This window comes from Bidens hawaiensis, unplaced genomic scaffold, assembly GCF_021521415.1.
Source record: "Bidens hawaiensis isolate Kalapana, Puna unplaced genomic scaffold, B.hawaiensis_p1.1 tig00003857_1, whole genome shotgun sequence".
Classification (NCBI taxonomy): domain Eukaryota; kingdom Viridiplantae; phylum Streptophyta; class Magnoliopsida; order Asterales; family Asteraceae; genus Bidens; species Bidens hawaiensis.
This window is the reverse complement of record NW_027491222.1, coordinates 1278517-1296354: the sequence shown is the minus strand read 5'-3', so window position 1 is coordinate 1296354 and position 17838 is coordinate 1278517. Positions and strand designations below refer to the sequence as shown.

The 17838-nt window shown below is 35.9% G+C and overlaps 1 protein-coding gene and 1 pseudogene across 1 annotated transcript; one reads left to right on the top strand and one right to left on the bottom strand.

Moving 5' to 3' along the window:
- The first annotated feature begins 3611 nt into the window (after positions 1–3611).
- On the top strand, positions 3612–6047 carry LOC143624521 (actin-related protein 7-like; annotated as a pseudogene).
- A 447-nt stretch (positions 6048–6494) lies between these two features.
- On the bottom strand, positions 6495–11924 carry LOC143624520 (putative serine/threonine-protein kinase PIX13). Its single transcript, XM_077095142.1, has 6 exons — positions 11663–11924; positions 11243–11565; positions 7752–7887; positions 7527–7663; positions 7319–7442; positions 6495–7238 (listed from the first exon to the last, which is right to left on the bottom strand). The coding sequence occupies exons 1-6, from the start codon at positions 11724–11726 to the stop codon at positions 6781–6783; spliced, it is 1242 nt and encodes a 413-aa protein (XP_076951257.1). The 5' UTR covers positions 11727–11924; the 3' UTR covers positions 6495–6780.
- Between the last annotated feature and the right edge of the window lie 5914 nt (positions 11925–17838).

Genomic DNA, 17838 nt, shown 5'->3' with positions numbered 1-17838 from the left:
ATATACTCTCTGTAACCTTTAAATTGTTCATCCCATTTTCGATTCGGGCGAGGTCCGTTCACCATCTTTCCGGCACGGTTTAAGGTAAAAATTATATGCTTTCGTGTTGTTTTTAAGCGTCCAATAAAACCCCTAACTTCAATTTAACAAACATGGATCGGATTAATGGAATTGCAATTTAGGGTGTTTATGAAGAAGATGATGTTTTATTAGTAATATATAAGTAATTGTTTTCATATTATAACAAAATAACGATCTGGTCTAGTGGTTGAGTCACTGTGGTTTGGTCATAAGGACTCGGGTCCGAATCCGGGTCATGGCAGTTTTTGTTTTCATTTGTTTAAGCTTTATATATTATGTTAAAAATCAAATAAATTTTTGGACATCTTGGGCAAAATCGCTCAGAGCCTGGGAGAAGTTTTTGGATTGCCCCCCGACAAAAGGCGGTTATTGAATGCTTACAAGGTCCTCATGCCCAAGATTTTCTGACCGTTATCCCAATTGATGGCTTGGGCCAAAGCATGTCTACGGTTGAGTATAGGGCCATTCTTAAGTACCGTTTGATGGTCCCAATGTACCTAGAAGACGAAACATGTCCGATCTGTCGTAAGGCTTGCCTGGATAAATTCGGAGAGCATGCGGTTCATTGCAAGGAGATGCATGGGTTCAAATACCGACATGATTGGGAGCGGGACGTTCTTTGGGACATCTTAAGGCGAGCTGGGATATTAGCTAAAAAGGAAGCCCCTGTAAACTTCCTTACAGACCCCACGGAAGGGAGATCCACTCTACGACCGACAGATTTGCTCGTCTTTGGTTGGGCCGGGGGAAAACACGCCTGTGTTGACCTCACAGGGGTATCTCCTTTAGTTGGTTTGAGGGATAATGGGTTTGTAGCTGGGCAAGCAATGAAAAGGGCTGAAACGAAGAAGGTGGAGAAACATGCTAAAGCCTGCGAAGAGAACCAACATGTTTTTGTCCCTCTGGCTTTTGATACCTTTGGCTCATTGGCACCGGAAGCTATCCGTTTCCTAACCAGGGTCCAACGGGTTGTGCATAGTAATGTGTCGACTCCAAAGGGGTAGGGGTATGTCTTTAGCAGGTTAGGGTTTGCAATTCAGAAAGAGGTGGCGGCGCAGCTTGTTGCCCGCCTACCTGCTATGTTGATGTAATATCTATGTTTCTAATTTCAATAATATGATGAAAATATTGTTGTTAAAAATTGTTAAAAACTAAATAAAAATCTTTTAAGTTAAATAATTATTGTTTCAACTCATTTGTAGCATTTTTATTAAAAAAAACCAAACTTTTACAAATCCGACTTTCGTTTCCGTTAAGTTTTTGTTAGAAACCCAATTAATATTATATTTTCTTCAAACTTTATAACACGCTAACATAGTTATCTTCAAGCTAAAATATACCATTAACATCAAAATTCCATAAACGCTATAATTTCCAAATTTGATATTAACCTCGTAATTTATCATTAAAATATTAATTCATAAAAATCCCGTTAATGTATAAAATAATATTATAATATTCATACTCCTTTAAAATGATGAAAGTACATTCAACGCTTCTAATTCCGACAACCCGATTTATCTACTTTTTATAAGTCGTTAGTTAATATTAATTTTGTACTTTTAATTCTAGTTCGTGACGTTCAATTGCTTCGGTTTCATTTACGCACTTTCGGTTTTATTTCAAGTTTGTCTTCAACTTCAAGGTGAGTTTCTCACACCCCCTTTTTACCCTTTTAAACTATTTTGGGGGTAGCATATATATCCTATCAATAATTCAATTTCGTTTATTCATTATTTACAAACTACAATTCGCTACATGGACTTGTGTGTTTACTTGTTACTTGCTACAAATTACTTGCTCATGGATTACTTCAAGATAGTATGATCATACGCCCCCCTTTGCGGTCAATACATTTGTTGTTATGAGTGGAAAAGGGCCTCATTATCCGAGTACGTTGGTGCACAATCCCAACTGGAAAGGACCTTACTTGCGCTTATCTGAGTACGCTGGTGCACAATCCCAGTTGGAAAGGACATTACTTGCTCATTTGCACTTGTTAATGGAATTGTATGATTTTTATATACGTATATCAAAACTTGTGTGAACTCACCAACTATTCATTTTGTTGACTTTATTTTATATATATGTTACAGGTACAATTATTAGAGGATGAAACGGAGAAGACACTAGAACTTAGGTTATATTAATAAATGGACAAGTTGTTAATTGTTCTTGTACATTCATTGTATTTCTTGTTACAAACTTGTGTACTTGATGTTTAAATTAATTGATGATAATATTGTCACTTAATAGTGTCACATGTGTTTTGGGCAATCTGTACGTCACACTCGGGCGTATTCCACTTTAGCCGGGGTGTTACAGTTCAGTAGGAGTTGTATGTAATCAAGATGGGATTCTGTACTCTTACATGATATGTAACAGTTAGACATCTTGGCGCATTCGTTGATTCAAACTGGTAAAGTGTGAGGCCTCACCCAAACTTACTGTGTGTTTGATTGGACCACTTTGACTCGAGAACGAAAACGATAATGATTGAACGCCATATGAGATTGATTTGATCCATGTCTCATTGTTCAATTGGTGTCTTATACGAAAATGATAGATGACAACGATTACTATAATTTCATTATCTTACAATAGTGTATTCCAAGATCTTTTGGTTAATGAATTTAAAATGTCATAACCTGTTGGGGGCAGCCATGCGTAGCTAGAGCACAACTGGTTGTCAGTGTTGAGAAACTTAACCGGAATCCGTTAAAGTGGGAGACTGGTGGAAATATGGATCGGTCCGCTTAAGTCAACGCGGCTGACATAGGTTATGACCCGTAAGAGTTATACTGTGGGTAACGGACATAGCCCACTTACACTAATTTAACTGGTAACGACTAATAAACAAGATATGGACATTTGAAAGGATTGGGCTTTAGATGGGCTTGGTGGCCCGACATGATTAACTAGTTATATAAACTAGTTAATATGTCTTTAGGGTTTAAGAAGGCAAGTAACATAAAACCCTAGCCACCATCTCAATTCTCTCTTGCACTCCGCCCTAGCCGCCGACCACCCTCTGCTCGTCGGAGAACTGCCGCCGCCGCCCCTGTCCTGTGCTGCTGCTGCCGTCACTGCTCTACCGCCATCGCGCTGCTGCTGCTATTGCACTACCGCTGTCTGTTTTGGCCACCACCGCCGCCGCGTTTCCGCTGCTGGCCGCCGACTGTCCAGCTACCACCGCCGCTGCCGGTTGTCGTCGTGCACCGCCATCGTCGGTAGTTGTATCATTTGGTTACCTAGCGTTGTTCGTTAGCCCTCAGTGTCTCAACCGGTTATTTATTAACCGAGGTAAACTTAAATATTGTCAGTTAATATTTATGTTTCTTTGGTTGTTTCTTCTCGTGCTCGTATTGTTTGTAACCGGATCATGTACGGTTCCGTTAAATGGTGATTACTCCTTTTTGTATCCCGCTGTGTATTCATTATTAATATGATTAATAATTATGAAACCTTTTTTATTAAACCGGGTTTAATTGTTAAACCGTTGACTGATCACCACTGGAACCCAACACATATAATCCTTGATGTTTTAGAAGTTGAGAAACTAAAAGAGCAGTATGCTTGTTGTGGTGAGGATGATCTTGTTTATGAAAAAAAATGTTACAATCATGTAATGAAGAGCAATATACTTTGCCAGATGGCCAGGTGGGTCCCACACCTGTTATTCTAATTTGCTCATGAATGCATCTATGCGATTATGTATGTGTTTTGGGGTTTCAGGCGATTTCGATCAAAAGAGAGACGTACACAGTTGGCGAGGTGTTGTTTCAACCGTATATACTGGGCTTAGAGACCTATGGTCTTGTTGAACAGCTTGGTCAAATTATCTCCATTAAATCGTCTGAAAATCACTGATATCTGTTGGAGAACACTGTTCAGTGTGGCGGAACAATTTGCATGACAGGTAATTTTTTTTTCTTTTTTTTAGTTATATGGTTTTAATTTTAAAAGTCACTAGGGGTGTAAACGAGCCAAGTTGCTCGTGAGCTACTTGATATTGGTTCATGAAAGGCTCGAAACAAGCTGTGAGATTAAATGGGATTGAGCTAAAAATAAGGCCTCACTTCGAGTTGGTTTGTGAGCCCTAAATGAGCCCTATTATTTATGTAAGCTTTATTATATGTTTTGTAATACTCATTTATGATTAAATAAATATATAATATATATTATGTTAAATACAAAATTTATATATACAGAATAATTACAACTACCTATAAATTTTCCAGTAAATAATAAATGAGCCGAGCTTGAGCTTGAAACCAATCACGAGCCAAAATTGAGTATTAGATATAGAGCTTGAGCTTTACACCACAGGTCATAATTTTGAATGACTTAAAGGGGTCAATCGACTTTTTTTCTTTTTTTTTTTGTGGGTCAAATAGTTCGATAGCTATCATTAGTGTATTTTTAATGCATACAACATATTAAATTGCATTACTAAGAGCATTAACACTTCATCCCTCATCCCATTCTTATAATTTAACAAAAAGACATCAATTTCTATATTTCTCGTTTTCGAAAACCTCACATTCTACTCCCCATCCTGTTTAAGTAAATATTAATTATTTATCCCATTTTCAAATAAATATTCTTTTTCTTCCATTCACATACACACAAAAATATAAAAAACCGAATATGGGAGTGAAAAGTAACCCTCAAATATGGGGGATGAGTATGATTTCCCATAAAAACATGGGATAGGGTATGGGGTTGGGGATGGGAGGATGGAATGGAGTGAATTTTTAAGCTATATTGTTATAATATGAAGATGGGGTTGGAGAATTTAGGGGTGCAAATGAGCCGAGCTCGACTAGGCTTTGAGCTCGGCTTGTTTAACTTACACAGAGATCGAGATTGACTTGTTTCGAACTCAATTTTCTAAAGCTCGAGCTCGGCTTGTGAGTAGTTTTTCAAGCTTGAGCTCGACTTGGGCTCGGCTCGTTTAATATTTTTTAATTAAATTTTATATATTTATAGTTATTTTATATACTTGTTTCAATTATAATTTTATATATAACATAATATATATTATTTAGTAATTTTTCACCATATTATATAGATTATTTAATAATTATTAAATACATATTATGAAAATTATATTAATGATAATCTCATTTAGGCTCGCGAGCCGGCTCGAGCTCGATATGTAAAGCTCGTAATCGGGCTCGTTTATCAAATGAGCTTGGTTTTAGGATCGGGCTCGTTTAAGCTCGGCTCGATCGAGATTTTTCAGGAGTCGGTCTTGATTAGTTCGTGAGCAGCTCGGCTCATTTATACCTCTATTGGAGATGGGAAATGGAGTGTGAATGCTCTTAAGAGGTTCTGTAATCATGTTAGAACAATTTAACACATATATCCATGAATAATTTCATTCTATACATGAGTCTATACCCGAACAACAATAGTACAAATCATTGATGGGAGTATGGGACAAAGCCTCATACGCGAGTAAAAGTAACACTATAGCGCCTATTTCATGGCTAAATGAGTAATTTATTTCTAACATGACTAGACTATATAAGTATAACACACTCTAGAAATGATTATTTTCGTTAATTCTTTATTAAAATGTGAAAAAAGTTGTTTTAAGGTCAAATCGCAGACCGAGTCCACATGAATCTTTTGACTGTTTTTACCAACACATCTTGTATTGTTAACCTTCAGATTTTGAAGATAGATTTCAGAAGGAAGCTATTCCATACGCCCATCTTTAGTGAAAGTAATAATAAGACATATTTTTAATTTAATATAAATAACACACATAAATTTGTATAATATTTTTGCATTTTGAATTGCAGGCACCAGACTACATGCCTGAGGATTTATCCATGTATTCAGCATGGGTGAGAGGTGCCATACTTGCTAAGGTTTTCTTTCCTCAAAATCAACATATAACAAAGGCGGATTATGATGAATCTGGACCATCCGTTGTCCACCATAAATGTTTCTAGATAACTTGTTGTGTAACGTTGCCCTACTTAATAAATTTGTAAGGTATTAGGTAAGAATTTATTCAAGCATGTAGTGTATATGGTGAAGATTAACATTTGGTAACTATGAACCCCAAATTGTTGTTTCTTGATATTGCTTGCTTCTTGTTTAATGTGTATCCCTATAAAAACATTATCGTCTTCTATATCAAGCGATAAACAGAACGAGTAAAAGTAGATCTATGATTAAAATGTTTGTCATGAGTCATGACTATATGTTTGAAATCGTTCTAACGCAACTGTAGAGATAACGTGATAATATGAAACGTACGTCCAACGTACGTCTGTATCCTTTCTTACGCTTCTAAATTTGTAACCCGCAACCCATTGGTTTTAAAGAAAATATGAGTCCTATGGCCTTGTATTTTTGAGTGAGATTAACAAATGGTATATTATACATGCTTAGAAGTGAATTTATGCAAGTTTTAAGTAAGAATATTAACACCATTAATGTAAAACAACTATATTGATATCATCAAATTATCTCACTAGTGTAGACTATGTGAAGAGCTCACTATAATTTATTCTACAATATTAACATATACATAATCAAAGTATTAAACAATGTAAATATGTAATATTGTAATTCACATTTCCTTTCTTTTGGGCCGCAATACCTATTATATTTGGGCCTCTTTGGCAATTTGTTTTTGTTTCCACTAGCGTTTCAAAAAATGTTTGTTGACCTTTTTGGTCAATACGATCTCATCGGTGAAAGTTGACTAGCTTGACCTCTGCCACCGTGCTTCCCACGGAGCGGATAATGGTGAGCCGAATGATAATGACGGTCACGTTGTGGACCAGTTGGTTGGGTTGCATGGACCTTAGGCTCTTTTGGTTTTGCTTTGATATCTCTAATCTCTTGCAAACTAACCAAAACTTCTTCCATTGAAGGTCGGTTTTTTGGGTCCGCTTCAAGACAATTCAAGATTAGCTCAGCGGCCTTAAACGCTCCTTTTGGAGGGTAATCACTTTCTAGCCGTGGGTCTATGATTTTTCTTAGTTTTCTTCTGTCAGACAATGATGGTTTAGTCCATTCCATCAAGTTATGTTGTGAGCTTGGTCGGTTAGTGTCTAGTACCTTTAGACCCGTTATTATTTCTAACAGTACAACTCCAAAGCCATAAACGTCACTTTTAACATATAAATGACCTGTATAAATCACAAAACTTTTATTACAACATTTTTTGAGTAATGATATAAATACATAATCTTTGTCGGCCATGACTAACCTGTTGCTATGTACTCCGGAGCTGCATAACCGTATGTACCAACTACGCCTGTCGAGACATGAGATTCACCATTCACGGGTCCCAATTTTGCGAGCCCAAAATCCGAGAGTTTCGCATTAAAATCCTACAAAGATAATTTAATATTAATTTTTCAAAAAGAATTAGTTTTATACTATTTTAAATTATGATAGACAAAAATTTAACTTACCCCATCTAATAAAATATTCGCTGATTTAAAATCTCTATAAATAACAGTTTTTTCAGTATTGTGCAAAAAAGCTAGCCCTTGTGCAGCTCCTACGGCAATTTTAATCCTCGTACTCCATGAAAGTGGTTCTGCACCTTCTGCAAAATTTAATAAAAAATAATTATATAATTATAATGTTAAATTTATATCAAAACATTAATTAATTAATATTAAGAAAATACTTACTTTTAAAAAGATGATTCTCAAGACTACCCTTTTGCACATATTCGTAAACAAGAAGAAATTCTTTATCTTCCCAACAATATCCCACTAATTTGACAAGATTTGGATGACTAAATTTGCCCAAAAAATTTACTTCTGCCTGTATAAAAAATTAAAATTATCAAAATAAATAAATTAAAGCTAAAAAGCATTACTTAACAAGGGTTCATGAAAATGGCTAAACTAGGTTGTAAATGAATCAAACCGCTCATGACATCTCAATATTAACAAGCCAATTTCAATGATTACAAGTCTGAATTTGATATACGGAGCTTAATTAGAACTTAGTTTAGGTTTGTGAGTCGAAGAAGATATTAGTTATACAAATATAATAGCATTAATTGATAATAATATAAATGCATAAAAACTACTCCGTATTACTTATGATATAGTTACGACACAAGATCTAAATAATATGTAATAATATAATATAGTCTTTGAAGCAGTTATGAGAGTTTGACCTAAAAACATATAGTCAACCTTAACATAGAAGAGCATTAAAATTTCATGAACTAATTAATAAATAAACCATTTAATAAAGTAAATAAGTAGTACTGTAATATTTATAAAAATTAATTTATAGTATACATGCTCTTTGAAGATGTCAAACCAAAGTAATTTGGCCTCCAAAATGTCAACCCTTTGACCAAAAATTTTAGGGTCCCGCCATATAGATGCTTTAATTATTATTAAATTCTTTTTAGGAAAAAATAATGATTAAATATTAATATGTTGAAAAACGACATGTGTGTTGGAAATTTTTTTGTAAGGTGTTCATACAATCAATCAATCATACCCGGTGAAATCCCACCAATAGTATAGTTATAAGTATGGTCTGGGGAGGGTGGGATGTAGGCACACCGTACCTCTATCCACATGGATAGAGAGATGGCTTCCAGAGAGACCCTTAGCTCTAAAATACATATGTATGAAGCAATACAAAGGAGATCAGAGTTCAACAGTACTAGTAGTAGTAATAATAATAATAATAATAATAATAATAATAATAATAATAATAATAATAATAATATAATAATAATGATTATGACGACAATAATAGTAATAACAATAATAATAATATTAATACTATTTATGTAGAGAGAATATTATTATGGTGTGTGCTTAAAATAAGGTAAATAGAGGCCATAGGGTATTCTTTTCTCCCTAAAAATCCTTAACTTTAATTCTAATTCTCCATGAATTCCTATCCTCAACCATGTCCCCGGAGATGTTTAGGTCTATCAAATCCTGTTTAATCCTTTCATCCCAAGTCAATTTAGGTCGTCCTCTACCCCTTCTCCCCTCTATAGTAATGTTTTCTACTGATCTAACAGGATTCGTCGTTTGTCTTCTCTTCACATGTCCAAACCATCTCAATCTCCACTCTTTTATTTTGTCTGTTATGTTCGCTACCCCTAATCTCTCCCGAAACACAACATTTCTTATTCGGTCTAACCTTGTGTGCCCACATATCCAACGTAGCATTCTCATTTCTGCTATCTCCAACTTCCGCACATGTGCCTTCTTGATGGCCCAACAATCTGTTCCATATAGTATTGCAGGTCTAACTGCAACCCTATAAAATTTTCCCTTTAGTTTAGTTGGGAAACTCTTGTCGCACAATATACCTGTGGCTGCTTTCCATCTACTCCATCCTACCTGAACTCGATGGGTCACATCACTGTCTAATTCCCCATCGCTCTGAACAAAAGATCCTAGATACTTGAACCTCGTTACCTGCGGAACCACCTGCCCTTCAATGGTAATCTGTGCGTCCTCATTGTCATTTGCCCCTCCAAAAGCACAGTGTAGGTACTCCGTCTTAGATCGACTGATCCTTAAACCTTTTGTCTCTAAGGTTGTACGCCACTCCTCGAGTCTCATGTTTAGATCTTGTTTTCTCTCAGCAAGTAACACAATATCGTCTGCGAACATCATGCACCATGGGAGCGTCCCCTGAATCGACTTTGACAACTCGTCCAAGACTACTGCAAAACGAAAAGGACTCAGCGCTGACCCTTGGTGAAGACCTACCTCTACGGGGAAGAAATCAGTATCACCCACTGGTGCATGGACACTTGTTGCACTGCTGGTATACATATCCATAATTATCTCTATGTATTTCCTGGGTACTCCTCTACCCTCCAAGCACTCCCAAAGCACCTGTCGTGGCACACCATCGTATGTTTTTTCTAGGTCAATAAACACTATATGCAGGTCACGCTTCTTCTCCCTATACTTTTCCATCAATCTTCTTATAAGGTGTATTGCCTCTGTGGTAGAATGACCCGGCATGAATCCAAATTAGTTCACCGTAACTGAGTTTCTCGTCTAAGTCTAACCTCAATCACTCTTTCCCATAGCTTAATAGTATGACTTAGTAGTTTGATTCCTCGGTAGTTACCACAACATTGGGCGTCTCCTTTGTTCTTATAGATAGACACTACGACACTGGTCCTCCATTGGTCTGGCATCTTACCAGATTTAAGGATACTATTGAACAGAGTAGTTAACCACATGACCCCTTCCTCTCCCAAACACTTCCACACCTCGATGGGTATGTTTTCTGGGCCAACCGCCTTAGCTCTTCCCATCCTTCTCAGTGCAGTCTACACCTCTTCTCGTGTGATCCGACGGCAGTAGCAGTTATTCGGTTGTTGTCGTTGGGAGGTTATGTTGTCATGTTCTTCTTGGTAAGCTCTCCCATTGTTGAAAAGATTGTGAAAATAGGTTTGCCATCTTAGCTTGATGTCCTGCTCCTTGACTAGTACATGCCCATATGTATCCTTTATGAACTTCACTGGCCCTAGATCTTGCCTTCTACGCTCCCTGGCTTTGGCAATCTTAAACATAGCATGTTCCCCCTCTTTTGTTTCTAAACGTTCATACATCCGTTTATAAGCCGCGTTCTTTGCTTCCGCCACTGCCTTCTTCGCCTCTCTCTTGGCCGTTTTGTAGGTCTCCTGCCTCTTATTTTATGTAGATAATAATTTAGTTTATATTCTATTTTTATCAATAAATATTATGTGTTACTGGAAAACACATATAACTCACGAATACCCCGCTAATCATTAGAAAACATTTTTCACTGAACATAAGACCTTCAAGTGAATTAAAGACAGAAAACCACTACGAACGTAATTCGAACTTAATCACTCTCTCTCCTGTCCCCTTAAAACTTAAATTATAATTATGATATATTAACATGTACTATAACAATTTCCTAAATTCATAACAAAGTTCTACATTAACTTGTACGTTATTTCAAAAGAGTTGTACGTTGACCAGACTTTAGAAATTTCAAATGCATAAAGAACAAGACAAACATGTATTATTGGAAACATCAACTTTTAAAGCTAAAAGTACAACCCACTAATGCATGCAATCATTCTACACGTCATGCATGGCGTTTAACATGCAATTAATAATTATGCAATAATAACAATAATAATCACCTGCCACTCTTTCCACCCTTGAAGGCTGTCCGGATTTGACTTCTTAACGGCGACGGCGATCCCAATTCCGACCTTCGACGGCGCGTACGTTTCACCGTCCACCCACCCTTTGAAAACCCTCCCAAAACCGCCTTCTCCCAGTACCGTATCCGGCCGGAAGTTCCTCGTGGCGCTTCTTAGCTCTGAAAACGTATAAATTTTTAAGTTTCGGGAAACTATTTTCCCGATAGGTGGTAACGGGGGTAGCACTGCTGTGTCTGTGCCGCCCCCGTTACCGGATGGGTCTTTTTCCATCATGGGTTCTTTATTTTTTTCATAACTAGCTGAAAAATAAAAATAGAAACTTGGTGAGTTTAATTAATTAAAAATTAATATTTATCACATTTAATATAATAAAATCAAGAAAATGAAATTAAATACCTGGGATGGGAATTTTATATGTGCTTGAAATATTATCAACTGGTTTTGGAAAACAACTTCCCATCTCTCTCTCTGTATATATCTATATGTGTGTAGTATGTTTATATATATGTCTCTCTAACATACACACACAGTGAGAGAATAATTAATTAGTTTGATTCAAAAAGATATTGGGATGTTGGTATGAAAGAAAGGAGGTGATAATTTGAGTTTCTGGGAAAGTGTAGAGAAAGTGAATGGAAATGAGATGAGTTTGTGAGAATGACTCAAATTTTGTTTGTATATATAATATATATATTATTATATTGCAAGATGGAAAATGGACTTTTTCCTCTTTGACTCCTTCTTGTCTTAGTTTAGGGCTCACACTTTACACTACTGACCCTCCATATTAATTAACTTTCTTACTTACCAAGTGAAGTCTCACCCTGTAAAAAGTGAAGTCTCACCCCGTAAAAACATGCCATTTATTGATGCTTTTAGGGAGAAATTTGATGTGACAAAGCTTTTAAAGAGTTCATGATTCACTAAAAAAACATGTAATCTGGTTTTTAATTGGGACGTCGAGCCCGAGGGAAGGTAAGACTCTTCGATTAACAAGCTCAATATGGCACTACTGGAACAAAGAATTCTGTTACGGTTTATTCGAGACAACCGTCAATCTTTCAAGAACACAAGAGAAGAAGATAAAATAACCCAAGATAATAATTGTTTCTTATTCTTTTTCTTAAAGATATTATAATATATAGGAAAACAAAAGACCTAAAAATAGAAAAAGAAAAATAATAAGGAAACATAATTTGACTACAATGGAAACTAAATAAAAGATAAACTTAAATAATAATAATAAACTAATTTTTATAATAGGGTCGTATCAATTCCCAACCCCTTGAAAACGTCCTTGTCCTCAAGGACGGAATGCCGTTTCCATGGTGGCCGCCACTCCAGTCGTACAACGACAAGTGGTTCGGTCTCAACGTAGAACCACGGTGGCCGCCATTCGAGTCTTTCGGTGTTATTCGGGCCAATGTCAACGGACCACCACAAGGAGTGCAACACGGGTCGCCTTGTTGTACCTTTTAACGGTGACGGCGCCAACAAGTTAATTGTATTGTTGTAAATTTGATTGGCATCTTTATTAACCATCAAATTACAACTTTGTTACTTATATTTACCAGTTGCATGCCCATCTAAGGTCACATCCCTCAATCCTTGAGTAACTTCCTCATTAACAATGGTTTCTTGATCAGATTTGGCAATTGTATTGACAAAACTATCGTGGAATTGAGTAAGCATTACTGTGGTGAAATCATCCCAAGTGAGGAAGTCTGAACTCCGAAGCCAACCATTAAACCACCAGAATGGTTCATCATCGAATGATTCAATGACATAGGGAAACCGCTCATCGCCATAGATCTCGTAAAAGAGAAAATATTGTTCTGCTTGAGAGATCCATAGGGCAGGATTAGATCCAGTAAAGAAAGGTAATTGTGGATGCTCCCACAAGAGTTCTTCCAAAGCCATCTAGGCTAAGGCTCAATGAAAGCACCAATTGTTACGGTTTATTCGAGACAACCGTCAATCTCCCAAGAACACAAGAGAAGAAGAGAAAATAACCCAAGATAATAATTCTTTCTTATTCTTTTTCTTAAAAGAGATTACAATATATAAGAAAACAAAAGACCTAAAAATAGAAAAAGAAAAATAATAAGGAAACATAATTTGACTACAATGGAAACTAAATAAAAGATAAACTTAAATAATAATAATAAACTTATTTTTATAATAGGATCGTATCAAATTCTTTATCGATGGAACATTTTCAAACGGTTAAACCGACATTTATCGACAGAAGAACGTCTATAGCACTTCTTTAACCTTGATAAGAATTTTTAGAATTATTAGGTAATCTTTTATCATCACGACCTAGGATGTTTTACAAACTTTGCTCCTCTCTTAAAAACTTTCTTAAATTCTTTGATCGCCAAAGTATACTCATTTTCACCACTACTTTTATATTGGTCATCATCTTCTTCACTTCATAAATTTTGAGTGTTTGGCCTCAAGAGCAATATATTTGCTCGTTTCTTTCTTCAGTTAATTTAGAGATCTCATTCCATTATGACTTAATGGACTTTTAAGTTTCTAATCAACCAATCTATTTGTATTGTGTTGATTGAGATCATTTGATTCTTCAGTGCCCAATATATAGTTTTTGTTAGTATTAGTAATTAAGTAGTGCCAAGAGCTTTAAGACTAGTGATAAGGGCACCCGGGCTGGTGCGTGACCGGCGTCCATCACGCGTGATGCACACCCCCGCCGGTGCCCCATCACGCGTGATGGGGTGTGTGTGTGTTATGGCTATCACGCTGTGAGTGGGGTGGGGGGTGGGGGGGTTCGAGAAATATGAACGTTGGAGGGGGTAGCCCGATTAGAATTTATCATTCAAATCCAATAAACAATCCAAACTTAATAAACAAAAACACATACCTTAGTTCGATTGAACACGAAAACAAACAATCAAAAAGTTGATTAAGGGGAAGGTGGGTGAAGGTGCTACAACAGTGGTGGTGTGGCGGCAACTGTGATATAGCGGTGATGGAAGTGATGTCACGGTGGTAGGGGTAATGACTGAAATGGCGGTGGTTGTGGTGTTGTCACACCCTCAAAATCCACTAACGGAGTTTTACCGTCAGAGGGTGTGAACCAACAGGATCGGAATCATTTGTTATATCAAACACCACAGTTAAAGTTTTAAAAACAACCAAGACATTAAGTCTTAAGTAAAAAATGCGGAAGCGTAAATTGTAAAGCAAATAGTTACGCCACACAGGACGACTTAAAACACAATTATCATGATAAAACTTAAAGAAGTTTAAAGCATAAGAGTTCAGTGAATGCATGTCCTATACCGCTCGCCTGCCTCGGCTACCTGAGATAAACATACTAAAAGTGTCAACACAGGGTTGGTGAGTTCACAAGTTTAAGTAAATTTAAGCGTTGTGTTTTAGCGTTACTAGATAGTGTTAAGTCAATTATATATCAATAGGTAGCTAACCTATCAAGCATGTCTTACTAAATGTTCGACACCGAAGTTGACTGTTTATACGATTGCCTTGCCACCATGTCAACCACGACCATGGTAATGTGTTAGCCAAAATTACACCCACTCGACCTACAGTCGAGTTTAGAGTTGGGTGGGGTTTGTCAAACCCAGTAGTACTACTCAAAGGTGACTCGCTATTATCCAAATATTAACCGGTTCGATGTTCAGAAGGACTTAGTTGGTTTGTTGCCACTTAGCCTTACAAGTGATATACAATGAGTAACAAAATTTAAATCTTTTGAGTATGTCATCTCCCCCTAATAAATGCGTTAAAAGAGTAAAAGGGGCCGTGAAACTTACTGTTTGCGAAGTTAACAAAAATGATTTGAGAAAAGCATTCGTCACAGAGATCCTCACTAGTGCTCTAAAAACAGTAATGAGATTTCTAAGTGTTTGAACTGCGAGTGAGTCTCTAGACTCGACACATAAAAGTTATGCATGAGATGCGTTCGTGTTTCGTTTGTGAAATAAGTGCGACTCGACAAACACGTTGGTGATAAGTTACATGTGTAAACAAGTATAGTATTAAGTGTTACTATGGTACATCATCGGTCAACTATCTCCCACAAGGGAAAATAAGTCAAACACATAGCAAACATCGATCAATTAATCACTTTTCATGTTAACTAAAGGAATACAACAACTATGTTACCCGAGGCAGATTTTAACACGTCAAGATTTCTCTATTTCATAAATCATAACATGTAAATAAAATCACCAAAAATCAAAACAGAAGCAAACTTGAGTTAGGTTTCTAAAATTATTTTTATTATATTTTTACTACATACGGTTTTCTTACAATGATCAAAACAACATAGTAAGCACAAAACAGTCATTATCATGCGCAGCAAAACGTTATTTACTATTCCCGTTACATGGTTAATCCAATTAATGCAAGGCCAATTGGGTTAGATTCCTCACTCAAGTTATTAACTTCCAGAAGTAGAATCAACCCAATTGGTCTTTTCGTTTGTGAGATACACTAATTACAAAATAGCCTACAAGCAGGCTTCCCAAAACAGACTCACACAACAGATTTGTAAATTAATAAAAACTTACTTTCACACGTCCAAAAATTACAAACTCAGACTCTTTAGAAACTAGACTCTACCTGCTACATCATAGAATCAATAATCACTTCAAAACACATTGTTAACATCAAGTTACATTCATTTTAACACACAATTATGAATCTGTCCAGCATCAGTTTTCATCAAAAACTCAAGAAACTATTAATCTGTGAACTAATAATCACGCATACAACCCTAACTCATCAATAATCAATACATTTAACATTTAGGGTTTATTATTATAATGTTTAATGATGCAAATAATTGATAAAATAGATTAGTTAGGGTATTTAATTTACCTAGTTAGCAACCTTGGCTCTTCAACAACTTGTAATTAACCTTGTATGTATGTGTGTGTGTGTTTTTTCGATCAAAGAGAGGGGGGTGAGAGGGCTGTGATGAAGGGTTGTTTTACGCGTTCTAAATATATGTAAATGAATGTTTTTATTCATATTTATTTGTTAAACACTTAAACAATCTATGTTTAAATGGTTTTTATATATTATTAGATTATATAAATTACGAGATAAATTGATTTAGTTATGCTAAAAAAGTGGCATGTTAATTCGTCAATATAATTATTATAACTATTAGTTTGTATATTTGTCATTCAATATATTAATAGTTATGAGAATCCAAAATAAAATGAGAAAGATAATATATGTTGTTTGAATGTGCAGGTGGGATGAAACTCAAAAAGTAATTCATCTATTCATAAATTACGTTCATTAGTGGATTGACAATATTAATAAAACATTCTATCATTCTATGAAGTGTTTAAATGATTAACGTACTGGGCTGGAAATGGATTCAACAAATCATGGAGCCCACTAGGTGAAAGAAGGGACACGATAGCCAAGGTTTTTTTTTTTTTGGGGGGGGGGGGGTGAGCGACGACAGTTTTAGAGGGTTTTTTTTTGGTGTGAGGTTTTTGGAGAGTGAAAGGGAGCACCAGCTTTTGGCTGCCACACACGTAAATCAAGAAGCAATAACTGTAATGACGCAAGGCTAATGTTGTTGTAACGCTCTCCGGGTGAATGGTTCATATAGGTTAAGCACTCAATTTTGTTTGTTTATGTATTGGATTTGCTATGTGATGATAAACATTTAACAGATTGAAGTATTAGTTAATTAAACAGTTTGTTGGTGTTTTGAGTTCTTTCTTTACAACCATGTTCGCTTGATGACAAAACCTAGAAGCGGGTTTGGGCGACTAAAGGGAGTTGACTTGATACTAGTAGACTGAGCAATTGAATCGTATAGGTTTGTTGACAAAAGCCTGTTTCAATATCTACTTTAACTAATTTCCAACACCATGTCTATGTGGTGTCCAATTGATCAAACGAGTTTTGTGTGAAACCTAGAACCTGAACCCGGAGGAGGTTGCATTTTCTTTAAATTGTTTTTAAAATCAATTAATTTTCGCTTGACATCGTTTGTCCATCTTAGTTAATTAATTTTATATTAAAAATCAAACAAACTTTGTAATACTGACCACATGCTACTCGTGGATACGATACCCTACTTACTCTAACTATTTAGTTTAATTGGGTTTTTGAATGACTTAAACGACGGTCAATAAAATGACGTCGTTTCTAGGGAGCTAGTGCGCTTAGTGTTACGTTACTTGTTTGATTAAAAATAAAAGAAAAAAATAAAAAATAATATATATTTAAAAAAACAAAAATATTTTCCTTTTTATTTCTTTTTGTTTAAGTTTGGTATTACGTGTGGTATTGCTTGTCTTTGCTTGCGTAGGAACTTATTATCGTGTTGGCAACATAAGTGTAGTTCGGTTATGAGTTATTACAATAATCAAAGTCCACCAGGTAGCCCATTGTACCCACCATTCTCACAAAAACAACAATTTTCAAACTTTGACCTGTCACATCCTCAAACCCAAAACCAATATAATATGATGAGTTTGATGAGATTGTGCCTTCAGTGCCACCATTTAATCCAAGAGGTCAAAATCGGGTCAAGTTCGGTCGGCAAAGGT